We start from the raw sequence: 26,122 nt of genomic DNA, 5'->3' as shown, positions 1-26,122 counted from the left end.
TCAACCTGGTGGACATATACACATGTAGAAAAATTGAAAGGTAGCCGAAACCGGTTTGGCTCAGTGGTAGAGCGTTGGTCTGCGGACTGAAAGGTCCCGGATTCGATTCCGGTCAAGGGCATGTACGGTGTTTCTCTCTCATCGACGTTTCTAGCTCTCTGTCCCTCTCCCTTCCTCCTCTCTGTAAAATATCAATAAAATATATTTTTTAAAAAGAAAAGAAAAATTGAAAGGTATATTAGGAAAAATAAGTTTCTCTCCCCCTTCTATCTTTCACCCAGTTCCTCTTTTAAGAGGATTGCTAATTTATATCTCCATCAGCAAGTGTGAAAGTGCATGATTGAGAATATGTTTATACTTCATTCTTAGAGTTTGGAGAGAATACTAGCTATAGATTTTGTGAATTTATTGGTAGGAGGAACAAGAGTAAGAGAACATATAGGGTTTCAGAGATTAATAAGAATGGTGTGGTATAAGGTGGTCTCAGAAAAGGACGTTTACGAGGATAATGGCCTGTGGGGTGAAGACCAGGTTGATGGCCAAATTCGCAACAGCCCCATCCATGTCATTTGTAATCTTTTCAGGAGAACCCAACTACTTCTTTACATTTAATAAAACGCTTGCCAACTTAGAAAATGGACTTCTCTGAAATTCATCACATACAGAAAATTCTGCGGTCTAGGCACCAAACCTCTGCTTTCTGTTCTTACTGCTTTTAGTCATTGGCATGTTGTGTGTGGTGTTTTGGGTTATTCAGGCCAGTGGTATAAATCAAAACAAAGGGAAGTTTGTTGGTTAAGAAAGAACACTCTCTGTCCGAAGGAAGAAAGGAAGTGAAGCAGGCTGGGAGCCAACTAAAATGTCTCTGAGATGATACAGCTGTTCCTAAAGCACATAATTTAACAACTTAAAAAGACTTTTTCCCATTATTCTCATCTTTTTAGCTAGTATTAGGCTCAACACTGTTCTATTTTTAGTCATAAAAAAACAAAAGACTTCAAATATTAGCTATTGTGGGTTTTTTCAGTAGATACTTTCTCATTTCTTATTTGATATGAGATTTAATTTAACTGTAATTTATAAACAGCTGCAAATACTGTTAGTGGGAAACATGATAAAACTAAGCTGTGAGCCAAAAATTCATTTGTAACTTTCCTATGAAATTGTCAGTCAGTTCTTTTTAGTAATTATAAGAAAAGTGGGTACTGTATTATTGCTATAAAAATATTGAATCCCTCTTTTAACAGCAAACTCTTATACAGAGTTATTCGTAAAGCAAAAACAATGTTTTCTTTCAAATGTTCACTATTAGCTTATGGTGTGTTTTTATTTTTTCAAGGCAATTCATTTAGTTGATGTTGGGCTGAAATGTACTAATAAGCCTTTGTGTTCATTAAATTACTTCTGTAATTCAGTGTGTTGACATTTTAAATCACTAAGCTCACATTTAGGCATGTATTGCTAGCCTCACCTGTACCAGTTGCTTTAAGTTTGGGGCATACGAACATAAGACACCTGCATCCAAGGAGCCCACAGTGACGTGAGGGAGAAAGTGAGCATGTGTCTCTGGGAGCGAGCCTTCGAGAGAGGACCCTGTCAACGCTGATTAAGGAACAAAATCACAGTGAAAAATGTTAAGGTTGTTTAAACATTTTCCATGTTTGTAATCTACTTTATGTTTCTCTATAACAATTGGCAGTAAAATTCTCCCACAAGAGGAGGACTTGCACTTTTCTTGAGTTTCCTCTATGTGTGCATAAAGCAAAACAGGCCTCGTGGGAGACAGTGAAGGACAGAGCGTATTCATAGCCAGCCTAGGGAAAAGCACACCAGGTGAGAGGCACTGGGCACGGGACTGTGCCAGAGGAAGAGAAGAAGCCAGCTAAATCCCTAGCGCTGGAGGGATGAAAGAAGAGGTGCCGAGGAACCAGCCAAGGGCAGAAAAATAGGTCCTAAGGTTTAGTCTCAAGCAGACACTTCTGGATTCTCTGATAACCTGGTTATCTGGTTTCTCAGCTAACAGCAGATTAGAAAGGGGAGAGACACTGGCAACCGTAAAGTGTAGTGGTTGATTGCCTCACAGTGAGGCAGAAAACCAAATTAGAAGTAGACTTAAAATCTTAAAAAAAAAAAAAAAAAAAAAAAAAAAAAGGCAATTTGAGACCATTTAGTATAGGGAGAAGGAGCTCTTTAAAAGCTTTAATCTTAGAGGATAGTACTAAAGTCACTATAATACAGTAATTACTTAGTCATAGTAATGACCCTGAGTCATTGCATTCCATCAGCCTTTTCTATCTCAGGACTTCTGCTCCCCGCAATAGCAGTTTGTTGGACTTTTTCTCATTATCATGTCTTAACTTTTTTGGGAAACATCTTATTACCAGTGTTTTTAAAATAAGAAAATTGGAGTAGAGGAGAGTATTAAAGATATTGTAGTTTTTGCCACAGTGTTTTCAAACACATTTCTCTAGGGAATGTTTGCAATGTTAGTGTAACTCACATGTGTCAAACACAAGGCCCGCGGGCCAAATCCAGCCCGCCAGGCCTTGCAATGTGGCCTGCACCGCGCTGTCATCACTGCACTCCGCTGTCAGTTTATGACATTGTCAGTTTATGACTGTTCAGTAAACCATTCGGCCCGCTATTTAGGCTGGATTTTAGATTTTGGCCCCTTCTCTGATTGAGTTCGACACCCCTTGTGTAACTGATGTGCTTAATTGATGTAGTCCTATATATACACACTCATATCTCTTTACTAAAACCCACGAGAGGACTATGTAGATTTTTGTAAATTAGGCTAAGAAAGGCTTCAATTTTCAAATGCTCTAACAACCTCATATTTCTTGTGTAGTACCATTTTTTCCCATACTACAGATTGCCTGGATGTAACTTGACTACAGATTGATTTATCATCTTAACAGATATTTATTGAATGCAAGATATTTATTGAATGCATTTGCAAGATATGTATTACGATATAGGTGGACTTAATTCCTTGCAACAAAATTTTATTTTGATCTTTATCCCACTTATTTTTAGCAGCTCAGAACAAGTGACAGAATTGTTCCCAATTTACAGTAATAATATATCTGTATTATTTTCTCAATACTGTTGAATGGTTATTTAATGGCAAAATCAAATGCAGATTTGAAGTTGTCTTATTAAAGAAATATAATAAACATAAAAATACAGATCATTCTGTTTCTTTGTTAAATCAGCCAACTCTGGGAGCAGATGACTCATTTCCCCCCCCCCCCCCCCCCCCAAAAGCACATAAGAACAATTTGGGGGATTGTGTGCCCTTTTTTTCTTTTTCAGTAATCAGTATGTATTTTTTACAAAGTGGAGAGCTAAGAGCTAAGACTATTTTAGAAGGATCTCTGAGGCTTTTTCTTTTTTTAAAAAAATATGTTATTGATTTGAGAGAGAGACAGATATATATATCAATCAATTGGCCAAACTATACACATTCACAGTCACCTACACTCCTTGTTTCTCTTCATAGTACTCAGAAATGAGAGGTCCCAGCTCTGAGTTTGATTCTTGGCTCTTTTTAACCCGTGAGCTTAAGTTTTCTCTATAAAACCTTGACAGTAATGTCACATCCTGGGGTAGTTGTGAGGATGAGAGGGGATTGTGTGCATAAAGCAAAAGCAGGTTCATGGAAGAAGAATAAAGTCAATGCCCTGCACATAGTAGGTGCTCTGTCAGTGTTAGCTATTATTGGCAAAGACTGAATTTGGAACAGAATCAATTTCTCTATCTTGTATTTTCCATTTGAAACATAGAGCTCTTTTGTCTTTATATCAGTTGTTTACCATTATAAGCTAACCTCAGCAAACTTCTGTAGTGCTGGGTTCATTTGGTGTATTCTTTAGTAAAATCATGAATTTAACAAAGACGTTTTGCCTTTTGTTCTTAGTGTCAAAAGAACTCATTTCTGCTCATTAACTTTCACAGGACAGTGATGTCTGCTCTTCAGTTGTTCAGGTCTAGAAACGGAAGTTTTCTCGGGGTACTCTGTTGATCAGGCCTTGAGGAAAGTATACACTAAGCAGACCCACCAAAGAATGATAAGAGGCAGAGTGTCTGCTCTATAAACAGTGGAACCTTCAGTGGGCCACATGTTTTGTTTCCCATAGTATACTTTTCCCTTATAGGAAAATCTGCGTGAGAGACCAAGTTACCAGAAATTTTTCCAGTGTCTGCATTTAGAGGTGGAGGACACTTGAAGCATCAGGAACGGTATGCTAAGGGAATGGAGGGGTGGGCTGAGTTAGCAGTATGGGTTCCAAGAACCTCAGTAGATTAGAGCAGAGAATGAGGGCTGAGGTTGGAGGACCAGGTGGAAAACTATTGCCCTGGTCAGGGACAGGGAGAAGGACTTGGATAAGGCCATAGCAATAGGCTTGGCGGATAAATGGACAGTAACTACATGGAAAGCAGGGATTGAGGAGAAGAAAGATGATTTTGGTTTTTGGCCCTGCTGATCAGGTGAATTGATAATATTAGCTAATTATAATTAGTAAAGCAAGAAAAAACAGATTTAATGGGAGAAGAATAATGAGTTCAGTTTAGAATGTGATAAATTTATGGTATACGTTGATAGAGTTTCAGTTTAAAGTAAAAAAAAAAAAATGCCATTGTGGGCTAAAGATAGAGACTTGGAAGTAATTATCATATAATTAGAAATTAAGGCCTTTGAAGTAGATGAGATTTCTGAGGAGAGAAAAGAGAGGGCCATGTTAAAATCCTGAGAACTGGGGATACCAGCTACTAAAGGCAGGTGGAGGAATAGAGTTACTAAATTTCCTTAGCCACCTAGTTACAAACCCAGCTAGCTCATTTGAGAATCTTAATTGTCTCCTGAGTTGCAGACAGACAACAGAATTTTTATTTGTTTTTATTTGGTTCCTGAATCTCATTGGCAAACCAAAATCATCTGCTACTTGCCACTTATCCCTCAAAAGGTAACTTTATCGTGGAGTCGTGGAATTGATGGTGACAAATGGATTGGAAAACAGTGAATCTTATGTCCAAACCATAATATAATTTCAACATTTTTTGCCTAGTAGAATTACATTACTAAAAGGGTTATACATCTTAGATATGCAGAATTCTAGACTCCTTCTAGAATTATATATGTTTATATGTTTGTTTATATAATAAATATTCTACCCTGGCATCACTCCATTTTAAGTTACACCCTGGTTCTGGCCACTTAAGATTGCATGTCCTGGAGCCACTGATTATTTTGTTGATCTGAAGAACTATATTGCCTACAGCTTTTCTTTTGGCACCTTTCAGAAACGTCTACTTCGGGATGTAAAAAATACCATGATTTAGGGTATAAGCCAGAGGTCCACAAATTATATCCTGTGGGCCAAATCCAGCCAATTCTGTAAGCTAAGAATGCTTTTTTTCATTTTTAAAGGGTTGGAAAAAAAAGGGGGAGGGGTGGGCAGTAGAAGCCTTATATGGCTGCAAAGTCTTAAATATTAACTAACCATTTTTTTAAAAAAAGTTTGCTTTTTGTTGTATGGATTCTTGAGTTTTTAAATGGATGAATCACCTGTTCATTTTTAGAAAGTCCCTAATGGAAACTATCAGTGATTATATAATTGTATATTCTGAATATTGTGTAATTCAGAAATGAATTACTTTAAGAAATCCAGGATGGCTGCTCGGGTAGGCAACTAGCCGCAGCCGCACACAACAATTTTAATAAAATACAACTAAGGTGTAAAATGGACATTACCCAGAACTACAGGAAAGTCGACTGACTGGAAATCCTACAACAAGAAGCAAGGAGAAAACCAGAAGGAAGCGCGGAGGAGCTGTAAAAGCCTAAGGTACGGAGACACGCGGCGCGCGCGGAGAGGACGGAGCCGGAGAGGAGGGAGGCCAAGTGCCTGGCGGGCGTTCCCTAGCGGAAAGGAGATAAAACTCCGACTGTGCTGGGCCCCTGACTGCTCTGAACCCCAGTTCTGGGCCAGACCCCGGGGACCCAGGCTCATCCACAGGGAGCTGGGCTGTAAGACGGTACCCGGGGTAGTGGAGAAAGGAGGTCCCGGAGGCGCGCACACTGCCCCCAGAGAAGGGACGGCCGGCTGTGCCGCGGGATTGCCCTGACGGGAAGGAGACTGGGGCTCCAGACTGCTGTGAGCGCCACCTCCAACTCCACTTCCAACTGAACTGAACCCCAATACCGGGCTCATTGGGGGAGAGCATAGACTGTTTGGCAGCAGGCGAAAACCGAGGGCACCTTTCTCTCAGAGGCGCCGGCAGCGAGCACTGAAGGACCCGCATAGGGCGGGGCTGACGGAAGCCAAAGCTGCAGGCTCCACCCTGAAACCCCGTCCCATCTGTAACTGCGAAATGCGACAACAAAATAGATCACAAACAAAAGAAATGGAGGACAAAAAGCGTCTGGATATAGAGTTCAAATCTACGCTTATAAGGTTTTTCAAGAATTTCCTAGAAAAGATGGATAAGGCCTATGAGGATATGAAAAGAGATCAACTAGAATTAATAAGGAGTCAACAAGAAATGATAAGGGATCAACAAGAAATAAAGAATACATTGTCTGAAATAAAAAATATTCTACAGAGTCCTAAAAACAGAAGGGAAGATCGCAAGAATCAAGTCAAAGATTTGGAACATAAAGAGCCAGAAGACACTCCTCCACAGAAGCTAGAAGGCAAGAGAATCCAGAAAATTGAAGATAATGTAAGAAACCTCTGGGACAACTTCAAGCGAACCAACATCAGAATTATGGGGGTTCCAGAAGATGAGAGAGAGCAAGATATCGAAAACATACTGAAAGAAATAGTGACAGAAAACTTCCCCCACCTGGTGAAAGAATTTGACTTACAAGTCCAGGAAGCGCACAGAACTCCAAACAAAAGGAATCCAAAGAGGACCACACCGAGACACATCATTATTAAAATTCCAAGAGCAAAAGATAAAGAGAGAATATTAAAAGAAGCAAGAGCAAAGAAGGTAGTAACTTATAAAGGAGCACCTATACGATTGTCAGCTGACTTCTCAACAGAAACCATGCAGGCCAGAAGGGAATGGCAAGAAATATTCAAGGTGATGAATAGCAAGAACCTACAGCCAAAAATAAGCTACCCAGCAAAGCTATCACTCAGAATCGAAGGCCAGATAAAGAGCTTCACTAATAAAAAAAAGCTAAAGGAGTTCATCACCACCAAACCAGAATTATATGAATTGCTGAAGGGGGTTCTTTCAGAAGAGAAAGTAAACAAAGATAAAAATTATGAACAACAAATACGTAATTATCAACAAGTGAATCTAAAAACCAAGGAAATTAAAAAAATCTGATGAACAATATTAACTGTTGAATATAATAGAATCAGAGGTATGGAAGGGGAGTGAACTGACGATTCTTGGGGAAAAGGGGAGAGGAGGGCGTGGGAAGAGACTCAACATAAACTGTGCACCTATGGATGAGGACAATGGGGAGAGGGGAAAGGGCAGAGGGTGGGGTGGGAACCTGGTGGAGGAGAGCAATGGTGGGGGGGAGGGGAGGAACATTTGTAATAATATGAAAAATAAAAACTTAAAAAAAAAAAATAAATAAATAAATAAACAGAAATGAATTACTTTAAAATGATTGCATATATTGATTATAAGTTGACATGGAAAGATAACTTAGTAGACTGCTAAACAGCACGTTAGTATTCTACTTCCCAGTGAAAGCTGGTAAAAGATTATAATTAGCTTTCATTTATTCTTCATTTTTTTATCTGCCATATTATACTGCCTGAGTTTTTTTTTTTTTTAATGAACATATTTATTTATTTATAGTAAGAAACAGAGGTGTTGTGTTTATGTGTTTTGAAGAGAGAAACGGAATGGAAATTTCCAGTATAGCTTGTGACTGATTTTCATCTGATGAGAATCAGAGGTTTGTTTATTTAAGGAATGTAGATTGTATGTACCACTTTTAAACTCTTGTCATCTTTGAATCCAAAACACTATTTCCTTCAAAGCTTTTATCAGATAACAAAACACCTGAAAATGTTAACACTGAGGCTTCATCACACTTGTTTGTTTATTGTTATTTATTTATTTATTTATTTATTTATTGCCATTTCCTTAATTGAAATCTAATTATACTGCTTTAGAGCAGTTGGTAGTAATATAAAAGCAACATGTATTTTTAAGAAATTTTCAGGAACTGTGTCCACACAGTTTGCATTGCCAAGATTGCTAGTTCTGCATAGATTGTCTCCAGCAAATGTTTTTGTATCCAGGTTCATGTTCAGACTTTATGGATTGAAGAGATGCAATAATAATTATATGGCAAGTAACTTACTAAAAGAACAGTAGGATTTCCATAGGTTTTAAGAATTTCTCTTTTATTCCCATGCCTTGCTCCAAATTCTTATTTTCTTTCCCCTAAGGCAAGCATTTTCATATGTTTATAAATATAATGCAGAAAAAAATGAATTAATGTAAATGGCATTGTGGTGTCTCTCATTTTGCTTCTTGCATTATTCGCTCAGCACTGTCCTTGCGGTGCTATGGTGCTCTGTAGTATGTATCCACCACATCTTGCCTATCTACTCTTCTGCCCTCACCTTACTGTCACAAACAGCAGCGCAGGAGATAATCTCAGAAATGTCTCTTTATGGGCTGCTAAGGGAATTTCTCTGGGATACATAAACCCAGGAGCACAATTGCTGAGTCTTAAGATATGTATGTACTTCATTTGCCTAGTATCTGATGGTTTCTTTGAATGATTGCACTGGTCTGCATTCCCACCAAGGGATTTTTATTTGGGGACATTTTTATAAGTTTGTCTAAGACCAATAGTTTAGTGACAAGAAAGGATTACCATAAGTAAGAATAATTGTTAGAACTCCCAAATTATTGCTAAGTGGCAGCTCCAGATAAGATATATAGCTATGCTTTTTATAAGCTCGAGTGCTCTTTGAGAGCTAACTTAATAATGTGGATAAGTAGGAGCTGATCTTGTAATTTATAAACTTTCTAAGCAGAGGGACAAAGTATGCTTGAGACCAAGGGATTCAGCTCTGCCAATCACCAACAAATGGTCATTTTCAACTCTGCCTTTATTGTTATTGATAGTATGTTTATTTTATATGTGTGTAGTTCTGAAGTATTTTATAAATATTACAAACATTATTTTCTCTCTAAAAGCAGAGCTGTGATAAAGAGAGAGAGAAAAAATCCAATGCCTGATTTATACAAAAGTAGAAAAAGTGAAAGTGGGAAAATTATACATGTTAAATGAATGATTGGACATAGAATGATTAGGAAGAACAGTTCCACAGTGTGTGAGACATATACACTATGTGTCTGTGCAGTTGACAACCGGCCAATGATGAAGAAATGTGAATGTTTGAAATGTTTTAAAGGATCATAATTAAAGTGGGATGTCTATTTAGTTAAAGGTTGATGCAGGTTAAAATTAGGCAATCAGGAACCTAAAGGCTAAGCATGGTGAATGGAAGTGCAACTGTGGAAATTTATCAAAAACCACAGATGGCACCATGGGTTCAAGGCCTTTCCTAATCTGCAGGTGCGGATTCCTTAGCTGCCAGAGGTTCCCTCCCTCCTCCTGTTGGTAGAGATTGTGGCAGGGAGGGGTTGCCCATCTCAATAATGTTCATTTTAAACATTACAGGGTAGGGTTTCTTTAATGTTCAAAATATCAGCTAGGAGGAAGTGTGGACCCTGTAAGCCTAAATCTCACTCATGGTTTTGGACTTTTAAACTAAGTGGATTTAACTACTACCTTTTGGAATCCAACCTGTTTGTAAGTAGAACTGCCTCCATATATTTCATATTCTGAAAACCCTACTGATCTTTAAATTGAATGGCACTAAAAAAGAGGGACAAAGTATTTGCTGGGCACAAATCCTGGTTCCTCAGGCGAGCTTTACAGTTGCTGGTAGGATGTAGCCAGTGCGGTGCACTAGCACACAGTGCCTGGACTTGGTGCGGGTGTGTGGTCTCTGCCTTCCTCAGCTCTGCTGCTCTGTCCAGGTGGGATTTTGGTAAGGGTCCCCCTTCCCTCCCAAACCCTGGTTTTCTTTCAGCTCCTAGCACTGAAGTCATCGAAGAGTCTTTCGTGGTTCAGTGTCTGGTTTTAAAATGATTGTGGTGTGTGTGGTTTTTTACATCTTTGATGTAACCAGATACATTAAAATTAGTGAGTCTCTCAAAATCTATGATTTAATGTAAGGACAATGTACACTTATTTTTTAAGTTATACAATTGATGCTTTGTCTGGATTAGGCCTGCCACTGCCTGAAAAAGCTGCTGCTGGAGCTGGTGATGGGCGCTGTTACTACTGACTGATCAACAGCTACCATGTATCTTACATTATCCCCAAAGTATTATTGGTACAATAAAAAATTTAAATATATTTCTGCTTTAAGAGTTTCGTTAAATCATTATATTTACTACACTTCTGTCTGCACTTCTGTCAAAAGGAAGAATTTATTTTAGCCTTTCTCTGAGGCTGTTCTGACTGAAGTATCCTGTGTTAAGGAAGTAGTAGTATTTTTTGAAGGCACAGAGCCTATATTTAGGCACTCATTGTTGACTGTTAATTTCCATGGCTAGGCTAAACTAAGTCAGTTACCATGTTGTTTTCTGCCAGCAATATTTATATCAATGTCATGTTTTGCTTGTTCTTTTTTAAGTCTCCTTCTTATCAAAAGAAGTCATTTAGCTATTTTATTTTCTCCTCAATGTGCATGAATTACAAATGCTGGTTTCTTGGTAATAATGCATATGCTTGATCGATCTTTTATAAAAAAGCAACAAAGTTGTTCTTAAAAAGTGTGAGCAGAGATCCAGAATAGACAGTAGAACTTAGAATATGTGTATGCAAACTAGGCAGGGCACTTGAAAGGGTGTTGTTTGGCTTGCCAAAGTTCAGTTTTCACTACATTTAGGACTCGGATTTTGCATGCTTTCTCTTTATTCAAGCATCAGAGAAGTAGAAAGAAAAAAAGGATTAATGGCACTAAATATCGTTTGTCAGAAGGCAGGAAGTAAATGTGACTTTTGATGTTGAGGAAAGATGGCATTAAGCAGTCAGGAATGGGGTTTACATTGTGCTTAACTCCGTGGAAGATACAGAACTAACAATGAAGACAAGTAGTATTAACTGGTGCTAATAGAACTAGTAACTAATATATGCATCATATTCACTGTATTCTAAAGCATTGTTTTTAGAGCTTTACATGTTTAATTCATGAAATTCCCCCTTGGACCCTAAGGTAGGTGCTATTTTTTTCCTCTCTCAACTCACTTAATCCCCATAACAACCCCATTAAGTAGATGCTGTTATTAGACCCTTTTTATAGATGAAGAAATGAGGTTAAGTAATTTATCCAAGATCAGTACAGCTAGTAAGTGAAGCTGGAGTTCAGATATAGGCAGTCTAGTTCCAAAATTCATGTTCTTAACTACTGTGGTAGAATAAGTAATGGCCCTCAAAGATACCCAGATCCTATTGCCTGGAACCTGTGACTATTATCTTATACTAGGCCTGGTGCACAAATTCATGCATTGGTGGGCTCCAGCTGGCCCACCCTGGTGGGGCTGATCGGGGCGTGGCTGGCCGGGACAAAGGGCCATGGTTCTGGGTTCTGGTCATTCTGCCTTTCAGTCACTGGGCTTTTGTTATATAGGATGGTTAACACGTTAAGCATCATGTGGGTCACCGGTGACTGACACTGAACTTTCTGTTTGGACCTTGTCAGTTTCCAGCCGCCAGCATATTGGTGAAATCAGATATCACTGGCTAAATGGAAAGGAAGACAAAACAGGCTTGATGCTTAATGTGTTAAAGAGATTTTGCAGAAGAGACCAAATTAAGAATTTAGGAGATGAGGATATTATCCTGGATTATTCCACTCCATTTAAATGTAGTCACAGTTGCCCTTGTAAGAGGGAGGTAAAGGGAGACTTGGCAGAAGGTGGTGATGTGACATAGAAACAGATTTGAAGACAGAGGAAGGGGCTGTAAGCCAAGGAATGTAGCTATAAAAGCTAAAAAAGACAAGGATTCTCCCCTGGAGCTTCCAGAAGAAACACAGCCTTGATTCTGGTCCCTTAAAATCATTTCATCCTTTGACCTCCAACAGTGTAAGATAATAAATTGACTTTGTTTTAAGCCACTAAACTTGTAATTTGTTGCAGTAGTACAGGAAACTAGTACAACCACTATACTATGGATAATGGTACCAGTTATAGTTAAGACATTATAAGCAGCCCTTCTGCTTAATCCATGAAGAAATAATCTCCCTTAATAGCCCTGTTTTATGACACTTGTCTCTTTATAGCATATTTTCTCAGCTCTTATCTCTCCATGAAGATTATTCAGCTGTAATCTTTAGACTACATCTTTTCTGTACACAAACAGGCTAGCCATTCTGGCCTTAGAGTTGGCTGTTGAGCCAGAAACTTAAGAAATATTAGGAAGTCCCCTTTGGGGACACCTTTGCCCAGATGGAGTTTGTATCTTCTTCCAATAAACTTCTACATTTTTTATTAAAGTAAAAAAAAGAGTAAATATTAGGCTGAAGACATCATCTTTTCTTCAGGCCCAAGCGAAAGGCGGAAACTAAAGGGAACAAGCGTTTTAGTCTTCATACCTGACCCTCCCCATATAGAGTAGTTAGTGTTGATGATGAGAAACTGTTAGATAATCTCCTGAGTCAGAAAACCAGGCTTGAAAATTGAGGCTTTTCTAATGCCAAGTTAGAGACATTATTCTGTACTCACTATTGCCACTCCAAACTAGACCTACTGAAGAGCTCAGATCTAGACTAGAGCATGTCCAACGGATTTATTTAGTACTAAAGCGTCACCAGGAAGAGCACGTCATTTCCAAATCATCCCTGACTTGCTCCACAGTCTGCAGGTTGGGCAGGTTCTTGGATTGCCCTGGAGGTCTGGATTCCTCCTGCATGACTCGGGAGGTGGACTTAGTTCTGTGTTCAACTTGGTTTTCTCTATTCTTGTTTTTGAGAGTTAAGACCAAACCCTTAACAAAATCCCAAAACTAGGGATCAAACCCACAGCCTTGGCGTATTGGGTCAATGTTCTAATCAACTAGGCTACTCGGCCAGGGCATCTCACTTATATGTGGAATCTAATGAACACAATAATAAACTGATGAACAAAATAGAACCTGAGGCATGGATACATGAAAGACTGACAAAGGTCAGAGGGGAGGAGGGATGAGGGGGACTGGATGAAGGAAGCAAAGAGATTAGCCAAAGAATATAAAACATAACCCATGGACACCGACAACAGTGTGGTGATAGCTAGAGGGAGGGGGTGGGGCTGGATGGAGGCAAGTAAATGAAGGCCCACATAGAGGACATCTGTAATAGTACCAACAATTTAAAAAAGAAGCATTTATTTTCTAATATATTTTTTATTGATTTCAGAGAGGAAGGGAGAAGGAGAGAGATAGAAACATCAATGATGAGAGAGAATCTCTGATTGGCTGGCTCCTGCACACCCCCTACTAGGGATCAAGCCTGCAACCCAAGCATGTGCCCTTGACTGGAATTAAACCAGGGACCCTTCAGTCCATTGGCTGATGCTCTATCCACTGAGCCAAACCGGCTAGGTCAAGAAGCAATTCTTTAGAGCAAAGATCTGGAATCCATAAAGTTGAAACTTTAGGATTTTTGTGTGGGGTATTCCTGTGTGATATATAGAAAAAAAAAAAAATTTTAAACAAACAAAAAATAGGAATGGTAATGTAAATATAAGATTAAGCCAGCTGGCATGTAATAGTGTTCAGCAGAGGGTCTCAAGGTTAAATTTTCAGAATGATTTTTGGTTAAAATATGACTAAGAACCACAGTTCTATTTAAGAACCAATTTGGACCAGTATAAAAGACACTTGGCCTTTATCCTCTCCCATTTCATCCTTCTCCCTTTCTCCTTCCTCTCTCTTCTTCACAAGCAAATTTGTGTCATTACTTTTTTTACAATGCTTTCTTAGAAATTGAAAATAATTTTGATATACTTGTAAGTATAAAAAGTAGAAGTCTATTCTTTATTGGAATTCTTCTAGAAGTATTGATATAATTGCAAGTATCCAAATGTAGGGGGGAACCCTGGTTAAGAAGTTGATGTAGGAAATAACTGAATTAGACAGATGGTTATTTGATGCCTGAATAATATTACTATTAAATCAGAGATTGGCACACTTTTTCTACAAAGAGTCAGATAGTAAATATTCTACAAAGCATATGACAAAGTATTATCTGGCCCAGAATGTCAGCAATGCCACAGTTGAGAAACACAGTTGTATATTATTCCATTTTATCTCCTTTGTTCGTTTATTATCTGTAATTCTTAAGTCATTTTATTGGTTGCTTTAGGATTTATAGTACACATCTTTAACTTATCACAGTTTACCTTTAAACAATATGTTACTATTTCCACGTAATATAAAATCTTTACAACAGTATATTTCCATTTTTCTCCTCCAGGCCTTTGTACTATTGTTGTAGCACATTTTACATCTACATATATTATAGATCCCATAATATGATATTATTTTACTTTAAACAGTCAAATTTAAAAAAAAATTTAAATAGTTTTATTGGCAAATTAACATATTTCAAGTGTACAATGTGGTAAGTTTTGACATAAGTAAACACTTGTGGAACTATCACCACAATCGAAATAATGAATTTATACATCATCTCCAAAATGTTTCCCCTGCCCCTTGGTAATCCCTCCTCCAAACCCAGGCAGTCACTGATTTGCTAGAATTTTATACAAATGGAATTATAAACTATGTACTCTTTTTCTGTCTGACTTCTCTCATCCGGCGTAATTATTTTGAGATGTATCCACGTTGTAGGCATCATTAAGAAAGCATTCTTAATGCCAGACATTGCATTGCAGGTAATTGGACTGCTATTATTAGCAAGCGTGCTGAATTTCAAAGTCATTTGTTGTGTTCTTTGTTTTAGGTCATGACTGTCAAGGTATGATAATCACTGAGAGCACACATCACTGCAGATGTCATTTGTCCTTCAGGAACTGTCCATACAACCAGATCCATTTTTTTATTGAATGGCTTGATGGATTTCCTTTACTCTAATTCATACCAAAGCTGTCCTTCTCAACCAAAGCAAGAAAGGATCCTGCATGAATCAATCCCAGAATGCCATTTTTACATCACCAATGGGTGAAGAAAACCTCATGAATAACAACCACAAAGACTCGGAGAGCATCACTGGTGAGTCCAATTTAATAAATATCAAAAGGTGTTGCTTACAGGATAAATGCAAATGCCTTCATCCAGTGTATAAGATTACTATAATGAAATGGAGGACTGAATTAATGCTTTCATCCCAGAGTCTCCTATCATATTATCAGAATCTGCCTTGTGTGCCTTTCCTTGTCTGTGTCTGACTCCCTCTACCATGAGGTCCTGTGACGATCAGCAGGAACTGTCATACTAGTCCTTCTACCCCCAAAGGGCAAGGACAGAGTTGCTTGTATTTATTGGTACATATATCCTGCAAGCACTCAGCAAGAATACCTGGCATATAAGAGGCACTCAGGACAGACAGAGTGTACAAACACAGGTGAAGGCCTATAAGCCCTCATTTGCAAGATTAAATACAAAAACTGAACAACCAACGTTTTTTCTAAACTTTGGTTCTAAATCTCATTGGTCCACAAAACCTGACCTGTGCAGCTATTTCTAAACTTACCTCGCTTTGGTTATATTTATGTTTGCTGAAAATGTATTTTATTTTTTTAACTTTGTACAGTAATTTTTAAAAATTTATCTTTATTGTTGAAAGTATTACAGATGTCCCCTTTGTTTGTTGTTTTCCCCCCTCCCCCCTTGGTCTCCTTCACCCCCAACTGTCCCTCTCAGGCCTTCACCACTCTGTTGTCTGTGTCCCTGGGCTATGCTTATATGTATATAGGTTCCCCTTTAATTAATCACTCCCTACCTATCCCTAACTTCCCTCTGAAATTCGTCAGTCTGTTCCATGCTTCTGTGTCTCTGGATCTATTTTGTTCATCAGTTTATTTCATTCATTAGATCCCACATATGTGTGAGATCATGTGATACTTACCTTTCTCTTACTGGCTTATTTCACTTTGCAACTTCTCTTTACCGGTAAGAGACATATTTGTGGCAGGAAAATTTTGGATAATCACATGGAATTCATAGAAATAGAATATGATGTAGTTTAGGGCTCATTTAAGTGAACTGCTAAGAGCTCCTTTAGAACCATATTTAAGGTTTTAAATGTACCTCATCTTTGTGGTTATTAAGCCATAGCATGTCCTTCTAGGTGGATAGGGATGTCTAATATTGTTATCCTTCTTGTAATTGATTTACTAAATTGTTATTGTTAAGGTCCAGCAGTGGAAATTTACTCTCTTAGGGTATGATTTCACTTTGTTGTTCTTTGCCAGAGTTAGGACATGTTTCTTTATACAACCCACAAAGGAAATACCAGATCTCTTTAAAAAGTGAGAGGGTTGGTGTAACATCCTGTATTTTCTCTATTTTAAGTCCTTATATTTTAAGCATGTTACAAGGGATTACTTTCCTTTTCTTGTAAATGACTAAATGTGAAAGGTGTTAAGTGATGGGCAGTGTTTGGGACAGAAAGCCAGGAACAAACACCCAGAGGCAGAGAAGCACAGGTGAGTTCAGAGATATGAATGTGCAGGTGAGAGTAGTGATATGAAAGGTATTTAGGATGTTCAGTGCACCTCATATTTTTAAAAAAGTAAAGTACTTAGTCCAGAACTAGTGCAAGAACACTGTGCTGGAATGTTAACATAACTGGTTAATATTTAATCAGTAAGTGTTAATTTTTTTTATATCTAGCTGGTTTTTCCAGATTTTAAAGAATCCTCCCATAGAGTTTAAATTCTTTTACTAAAAAGGATATAGTTTTACTTCTTTAGAATTACTTTCTGCTAATTGTTTGTGCTGCCTTTTGTTTTTTACTCAAGCATATAAATTTTTGGGATCAGATCTTTTTTAATCAGCACTAACTAGGTTGACAAGGAGGAAATAATAAATTTGTCTAAATTTATTTTAAAGTTTAAAAACATACACTAAGCAATATATTTTTATATATTTGTGGTATTATTTTACTGTAGTTCTCATATTAAAGTAACCCAGAGAAAGACCAACTACAGTAATAGGATATATTAATAAAAATTAGTGGAGAAGTGATCTTGTCTAATATATCTTGGATTTTCTTACTTTCACAAAATGAATTACACTGAATTTTCTCTGTAGCCTAGTAATTGAAATATATTGGATTCATTTACATGAACTCTCTTCTTTAGATGTCTGCTCCAATGAGGATCTCCCTGAAGTTGAGCTGGTGAATTTGCTAGAAGAACAGCTACCCCAGTATAGACTAAAAGCTGACTCTCTCTTTCTATATGAAAATCAAGACTGGACTCGGTCCCCACACCGGCAGCATCATGCATCTGGCACCCTCTCTCCAGTCCTTGCTGAAGAGACTTTCCGCTATATGAGTGAGTATTTTTTTATCCTTTTAGAGTTTGTCCATTGAAGTAATAATCATGAGTATCTTGGCGTTGGCTTTTAAAACATTTGACATTGCTAGCCATTGTTTGGCGATGATTCTATGTGTTATGTCTGAATACAAAAAGTTTGTCATTCTTATGGCTCTGAGTGTCCAAGGTTTTAAGCATACCCAGATGTTCCCATTTCTTCTGTCTTTTACTTGATATTTTCTCAGACTGAGTAGAAAAGTAACTTTTTAAAATAATAGTGAAATAATTTAAAATTTAATATTCCTTTATGTCTCTTGATACTTACTGTCCCAATAGTTTGATATCCTAACCCATCAGCTTTTTTACTCTTATCTTCCCTATTAAGCACAGTCACGGGAACTATGTCAGTCTTTAAGAAGCATAATTCTTGGACACATAAGTGGTTTTAATAATGACAAGGAGAAATAAGTGCACATTACATAGTAATCTTCATTATTAACTTAAGAATTCATAGAGAATATTTCAGTGAAAGGCTAAGCCAAATTGTTCTGAAAGTAAGTCTGTTTTACATGAAACTCTTAAAAATGACAAAATTAAATAGAATATTTTTTAACTAAAGTATGGAAATCTTTTTGCTTTTGACCTAATTCCAAAGATCTTCATTCAGGCTGTGCTTACTTTTTTTTAATTTCCTATAGAAATTTTGTTTATATAATAGCTGTTATAATCCTCCTATGTAATAAAAGGCTAATATGCAAATTGTTGCCTTGGGTGCAAGTTCAGCTGACCAGGAGTTTGACCAGGGGGCAGGGCCGGCCAGACAATCTTCCATGTCCCCTCCCCCTGGCCAGCCCTCCGGAACCCCATACACGAATTCATGCACCAGGCCTCTGGTATATAATAAAAGTCTGTGGGTTCTACATTATGTTTGTGAAATTCTTTTAATTTGAATTAGATATGAGATTGCATTAGATCCTAGACATTTTCCTAGCCCATGTTTCAGTGTTTTTAAAGATGTGGCTGTAGAATGATGGTTGTGAAATACTTGTTTTCATAGTAATCATTAACTTGCTTTTAATAGTAGTTTCCTAGAATAAGGTTACTCACTGCTCAGAAAGAATTCTAAACATTTTTTAAATTTGAATTGGACTATCAAGAAACTCAGATAAGACTGTACTTCTGTCCCCGATAATTTTTTTTAAATAGCTGAATATTATTAATAAGGCTCTTAAGGTTTTTTTAAACTTTCTAGGTTAAGAAGTGGCTTGCTTGGGATTTTCTGAAAAATGCTTTTTTAAAGGAACACTATTTTTTATTTCCATTTCCCATTGTTCCATGAGTTTTTAGATTTGTGAGAAGAAAATTTCAAACTGAAATTTCATCATAATAAATTTAGTTTGTCATTATTTTGATAAAGTGGCACAGAAAGTATCCCTTAGTTTATATTCTTTGTCCCATAAGTCACGGAGGGGCAGGGAGGCACTGCAGCTAGAAAGATGTCTTAAAGATTTAATGGAGTTATTTTTAGGATGATTTTACAAACAAACTGGGAAATGAAAGATTTTTAAATACTTGGTTTTTAGGACTTTATAAAACAAACCATAATGTTCAAGGGAGCCATTTAAAATGAGATTAATAGGATGTTACAGATCTGCCCTTTAGGTCCCGGAAAACACTCCTGCTCCATTAGTCAAATGGTACAGGTTTTACTTTACTTTGAAAATTAAACTCTATACTATATGTTGGTATATACCTAAGATCATGAAGCAAATAACTGGGATTATAATTGCTCCACTAATACTTTATCTTTGTAATTTACTTTCATTTCACTGTTATTTTAAAAGGTATCAATTCTTTGGCACTCTAATATAAATAACTTTCATTATGAATTTGCATCTTATGAATGTAAACTATTAGTGATTTACTTTATTTAGCAAATTGACCAAGGCTTTAAAAAATAAGATACAAAACATTCTCTTACCCTTTCCCACAGTTTTCTATCCCCTTGATATTTCAAGATTGGTGGTTTTAAATAATTACGTATCCTGGTAAGCCATTCTTGGGTTCAGCCCCTTCTTTTCCCTACTTCCTGCACTTGCCAGGAGATACTGTGCTCATTAAAATGAATTTTAACAAATTATAAAGAAGTGGCACCTTCTCTCTTATATAACATAAAGAAATTGAAAGAGCTGTGAGAAGGAAATAAATTTGAAAGGGATCAGGGCAGGGCTTTGGGTTGGGAGCCTGTGTCACATGAGCAAAATGATACCGGTTGTTCTCTGTAGCTCTCTCCAAACAGACTGGAAAGAGGTTGTTTACTTTTAAAATAGATCCAGAGAGCAATGAAAGGTCCAAATTAACCACAATTCATCTTAGTCCCCACCATCACACAGAGTTTAATGTTGGTACTTCCCATCCTGAAAAAATGTGAGATTGGGGTAGTTGATGCAGAATAATAAAGTGCTTGTGTATATTACCCCCATTTTTCCCCCAGGAACATTACATTCTCTAAATATTACACCAAAAATGTTGAATATTAATTAACAACCTTCCAAAACCAAGTTACAAAATTGTTCTGTTAAAAAACAATTTATCTATATGTTAATTGTACCTCAATAATTTTTTAAATTATTTCCCTGATGTATATGGTTTTGTTATTATTGCTGTTGTTATTCCAGAGAATTAGGTTAGGAAAGTTCATGTCTAGAAATAAGCAAGAAGCATTGCTAATTTCTGTACCATTTAACATATTTCTATTTTAACCACTAAGAACTGAAGGGAAAATAGGATTTGATAGAAACGTAAAGTCAGTCTGCTTGGCTTTCTCTTCATTCCTGGTTAGAGAATTACAGTTAATAGTCTATGGTTTTAGAAGCATTTAATCTCAATGCCTAAATGCCAAGAGAACTTGTAAGAGCTGTGCCCTGAAGTACTTTTGAAATCTTCCAAGCAACATGACTTTATCAGGAGTATTGTGATTAGGCAGAGAAGACAGAACTCATTAAGCTGCAGAGAGGAATCGTCTTTCTTTTTTTTTCTTTTTTTTTAAAAATATATTCTATTGATTTTTCACAGAGAAGAAGAGAGAGGGATAGAGAGTTAGAAATATCGATGAGAGAATCATTGATCAGCTGCCTCTTGCACATCCCTGACCGGGGATGTGCCCGCAACGAAGGTGCATGCCCTTGCCCGGAATCGAACCCGGGACCTTTCAGTCCGCAGGTATACACTGAGCCAAACCGGTCCCAGCTCGTGTTTCTTTCTATATGCTTTGTGACTGACTCAGTGGAGCAACTCTGCAATTGAGCTGGCTCAGTCTTTGAGGTGTGGTAATATACAGCCTGTGTCATATAAAACATAAGAATTGAAAAATTCTGGTTGCATTATCTAACTTCTTTGCCATAATACATATTGAAGCATTTTAAATTTTACTTTTGCAACCTTTTTTTTTTTAAAATATATTTTATTGATTTTGTACAGAGAGGAAGGGAGAGAGATAGAGAGTTAGAAACATCAATGAGAGAGTCATCGATCAGCCGCCTCTTGCATACCCCCAACTGGGGATATGCCTGCAATCAAGGTACATGCCCTTGACTGGAATCGAACCCGGGACCTTTCAGTCCCCAAGCCGATGCTCTATCCATTGAGCCAAACCGGTTTCAGCTTTTGCAACCTCTTAACAAGAACTATTTTTTATTAGAAAGATAAAATTTATTCTTCATGGAAAATTAGCAAAAAACAAAAACAAAAACAACAGATCGACTATAATCCCTACCCAGAGATAGCCACTATTAACATTTTAATATATATATATCCTTCCACTTCTCCTATATGCAGATATGCCCACACTTTGAAGAACAGAATTGGGATCCAGTGCTGTTTTAGAACATGTGGATATGCTAGTATCTAGTCAGATAAATGCCTTTTGATCTTGGTGGGACTGTGGTAGAAACAGCAGGATAGTGTTTGAGCTCCTTACTAGGAATGAGCAGACCCAGGTTTTATCTTCTGACCTTGTGAGCTGGGGTTATTAGCACCTCATTATTATCCTGGCTTTGCCACTAATGGCTTGCTTTGTGGTTTGGACACATTATAAAATTCCTCTCAGTCAAGATTCCTCATACAAGAAAATGAGGTTATTAAATGAGATTAACTTCTTAAAGTTCAGCTTTAAATTCTCAAACAGTGACAGATGGTTTTATATAATACTGTGTCTTTCATTTTCTCTTCCTCTTACATCATGTGTGACTTGCAGCTCACAGCTGTTTTTTACATCCTTAACTTACTGGCTTTACTTCAAATTAAATTTGCCACTTCATTTTCAACTGTGGTCAATTATGTAAAATAGGCTATGTCATGTATTTTTTTCAAATTAGTTGTATAAAAATTGTTTTTAACTGAATTTTATTATTCTAAAAACAAAAGGCCAAGGTGAAAGGCAATAAGCCTTTATTTGAGATCACAAAAAATAGCTGTTCAGGAAGCACTGATTCAAGCAGAAACCCAAATAGTGTTCTGATTATGGGTGAAGGCAAGGGGTTTTTGTGAGAAAGAGAAGGAAGTAATTATATGAATACTAGAGGCCCAGTGCACGAAATTCGTGCACAGGTAGGGTCCCTAGTGGCTGCCAGTTGCCGACTGCTGGCCAGTGCGCCTCCCTTCCCCCTGGCCGACAGCCGCTGGTGGAAGGGAGGTGCTCTGTCAAGGGGACAATTTGCATATTAGGATTTTATTATATAGGACAAGGAAGAAATTTCTATTAGTGACAATAAGCTACCAAATTGTGAAGATTTCTTAAACCCAACAGCCTGTTTTCCTTAATCCTGTGGTTAAATTATGGAGTCACTTTCTCTACTTATAAATATAAATTCTTTTAGAGTGAAAATGATTTTTAGTTTTTTGTTTTGGGTGGGTAGCTTTTCTTTTTTTAAGTTTTCTTATATTCAGTTTAAAACTCCTATTTTTAGCTATCTTCTAATATCAACACAGCACTTTGTTTTACTTTTAACTAGGAATAAGATTATCATTAATAATTAAGGTCTAGGTAATTCTCATTCATTTTAAGCAGTTATGCTAGGAAGAAAAATTACAAGCTCAGATATAATAACCATGTCTAATGGTGCCTTTTGGGCAACTTCAAGTATCAAGATGGGTCTAAAGAACTACAAGTGGCTTAAATCGGGGCTATTTCATACATACCAGTTGTGTTTAAAGAGTAATAGTTGTATGATAGTCAAATGATCATATTTGAACCTTCTAATGACTTTGTGGGATGCATTTATGGCCTCCATATTATAAATACAGAATCTGAATCTCAGAAGGGTTAAATGACTTGTTCCAGCTCACTCAAGCTTTTCTGCTCCAAAGTCTCTCTTTTTTTATTTCTTCAAGACAAACTAATTATGAAAACCTAAGTAAAACATAAATCTATATCATGTAGTACAGTCCAAAGTCAAGGACTCCTTTGTATTACACATCATTTTCAGCTGAAAAAGATATTACTTATTATGACTGGAGTCACTGGAGTCATATTTGTCCTTTTCTTTGGAGCAAAATTATCCAAGTGTATTGACAGGTCCTGAGTTTATGAGGTACAGAAATAGTGGGCTTGCATTATGCAGCTAAGAATATAGTATACGATTTATTTTATAGCAATGGCCTAGATATGAAGATTATCATAACGGGTTTTTAATTAAGCTAAAAATGATTATGGTCATTACAAAGCTACAAAAAGTCTTACAAGTCATATTCCTTGTTTATTGATGTTAACTCACAATAATAGGTGATGATATTCAAGATAATTACAACAGAATTTTAATTGAATTCCTTTGTAACAGTATAACTTCTCACTAACTGGTCCTCGGTGACTTTAATTAGATTAGGATGTAAAACATTTGGTGATTTAATATATTCTCCAGCGCACATTCTGTAGTGTGGGTGGGCCAAAGTTTTAATCTTACCAAGGAAGGAGGAGATAGGAAGTGACTGCCATCTGATCATTTGATACTTTCTTAATTTATTGTATGATGCATGTTTGTAATAATGAATCTATTTACAGATTATCCAACACATGAAACATCTCCTCCCCTTTTTTTCACATATATTTTTATTCTCTTAAATGGCTTGTAAACGCCTGGGTATGTTGTTGTTGTTATCTTTCGTTTCTTATAATAGTTAAAATTATCTTTTATTTATAAATCCTATAAACAGTTGTTTTTAACTGTCTTAGTTCTAGGCACAGACAGGGTGGAGCAGATGACCAAAACTTACAATGACATCGACATGGTTACACATCTCCTGGCAGAGGTAGGAATATATCTTTTTCTTTTACCTGTACAAAAAACTAAAACTTGAAGATCATTTGGAATCTATCAACTTTTTATATCAAATGAAAAATGATGATGTCTTTGTTTTGAGTTATTTTATAAGATTGTTACAGTTGAAACAACTGGCATACCATCTGGCATTCCAAAGCAGAATGGTTCTGAAGTTAATTGTTATGAAATTATAGAAGGTTTAGGGGGCTTTGTTTGTTTGTTTGCTTTTTATTACAATGGTGCTGGCTGGTCTTCCTGTCTTAAAAAAAAAAAAATGTCACTCAGCCTGGAGCAGAACTGCCTATTCAAGAGACAGATCCATTGCAAATCTACTCCCGCAGCCTGAAGCATCTTCCCAAAGTTTTGCTCTCAGTTTGGGTTATTATTTTTTTCAGCTCACTTTGTCCATTTTTTTACACTATACATATTTTTAATATGTATACATATTTTTTAATATGTATAGTGTACTTTTTCCAATTGGAAGTCATAGAAGTGTCTCCTTACACTTCAATTTCAGTTGATCTATGGAAGACTGTCTTTCTCTTTGAAGTACCCCCTCCCTCCTTCCCCAGTTCCCCAGAACCATTTTGTGTGTGCCACTTAGCTTACGTTGCCAATGAAATAAGTGGGCCTTGAAAATCTGGAAATAACCCATCCACCTATTGTCATGTACTATGGAGCAAAAGAGCAGAAGCTTAATTTTATTTACAGTGATTACTGTAAGCAGAGCCCACACTCACATATAAGGTAGTTATATGTATATTGACAGGTTTTCATCCTATAGAATACAGTCTTCACCACCATCATGTAGATGGGATTTCTGTGTTCTAACTAAGTATCACCACGTGCCCAGAAAGAGTAACTCTTGCTTTGCTTGGCTTTTCTGTAGGCAAATGCATCATTACCACCAACTTCTTTAGACTCTCCTTTTTTTTCTAAACTTTAAACAGAACCTTGCACTTCAAAACTTTCAGTCCTTCATCCCCTATTTTATTTCACGTCATCATTCTTGCACCAGTTGACAGTAGGACTCTTGAATATGCTTTCCTCGAAGCCTCTGGCTCTCAGGGCATATAAGCTTTTCTCTAAATGAAACTTTGCAGCATACCTACCTGATCCTCATATCTAAATACTCAATTCTGTATCATTACCGGGCTTGATATACAGATGCATTTGTTGGGCCTTTGTTGTGTGCCAGTTCCTGTCCTCAGTTTTGAAGACTGCATTGATTTTCTAATTCCCCAAAGTTGTAAGTATAAAGGTTAGGTCGCTGGATCCTAATCAGTAGGGTTGACTAATCAACAAATTGCACTTGATATCAGGAAAAATGTGCCCTCTTGACCAACATATTTTAAACATCACTGTGTGCCAGGCCCTGTATTTATTTGGTATCTGGGTGTTAAAATACTTTCTAGAATGTTGCTTTTTGTGTTTATTTAGCAAAATTGACTATAAAATCTAAACTACCATGTACTTTTGTTGGTACTCAAAAAACAGTGTTTTTGTATTTTAACAGAGGGATCGTGATCTGGAGCTAGCTGCTCGTATCGGACAAGCTCTCTTAAAGCGAAATCATGTCTTGTCTGAGCAGAATGAAGCTCTGGAGGAGCAGCTGGGACAAGCTTTTGACCAAGTAAGTCTTTGTCAAGTGTTTGCAGCGTGAAGTATTTAGGTCTTGGGCTATGGAGGAATTTATTTTCCTGGGTGTCCTGGGTGACAATGAGTAGGTAGGTAAGATCAATACACGTAGACTTTGTTGGTAACCATTGAACTGACCAGTAGTGAAATGAAAAATACTGTAGAGAGGAGTGCTTATGTGAGTCTGCGTTGGTCTATATAAAAGCTTATATTCAGTACCTGTAGTAGATTCTAACACTTTTTTCCTTACCACTTGGTGTAAATGTTGTGTGTCATCTTTATTTTTTTAAAAATACAGCTCCAATTAATAGATACCCAAATGAAGTATCTTTGATCAAAAACCCAAATAAAAGGAAAATTTATTTATTTATTCCTAAGCAATGAGTATTTTCAGTGAGAACTGCTTTATTATTATTAACTTGAATGGTTAAATTTCAAGTTTTCTATAATTTGTTATTTTTACCTAGTTTTACTTAGATTTTATAAATGCATTATATTTAATAACATTTGAGCCTTTATGTTGAATATATTTATTTCCTAGAACTAAAGTTAGGAAATCATGCAGAGTTATACAGCTTAAAAGTACAAACCTGTAGAATGAGAATTTGAAAGTA

General features: G+C 36.9%; 1 protein-coding gene across 4 annotated transcripts in view; it reads left to right on the top strand.

Annotated features, from left to right (window-relative positions):
• TRAK2 (trafficking kinesin protein 2) overlaps positions 1–26,122 on the top strand; it is a 55,380-nt gene that overhangs the window by 7,341 nt on the left and 21,917 nt on the right. The window contains exons 1-5 of one of the 4 annotated variants that reach the window (XM_084893184.1): positions 4,166–4,245; positions 15,015–15,283; positions 17,377–17,571; positions 23,783–23,859; positions 25,387–25,503. In XM_084893184.1, the coding sequence (XP_084749310.1) occupies positions 15,193–15,283; positions 17,377–17,571; positions 23,783–23,859; positions 25,387–25,503 (480 nt within the window). In that variant the 5' untranslated portion in view covers positions 4,166–4,245; positions 15,015–15,192. Of the gene's footprint in view, positions 1–4,165; positions 4,246–5,255; positions 5,402–9,659; positions 9,812–15,014; positions 15,284–17,376; positions 17,572–23,782; positions 23,860–25,386; positions 25,504–26,122 lie in introns of those variants that run through there. The other 3 variants (XM_084893183.1, XM_084893182.1, XM_084893185.1) reach the window with 3 other exon arrangements.

This window comes from Pipistrellus hanaki (assembly GCF_964339955.1).
Source record: "Pipistrellus hanaki genome assembly, chromosome: 8".
In the NCBI taxonomy this organism is placed as follows: Eukaryota; Metazoa; Chordata; class Mammalia; order Chiroptera; family Vespertilionidae; genus Pipistrellus; species Pipistrellus hanaki.
Note: the sequence above shows the minus strand (reverse complement) of the source record. Positions and strands in the feature narration are given on the sequence as shown.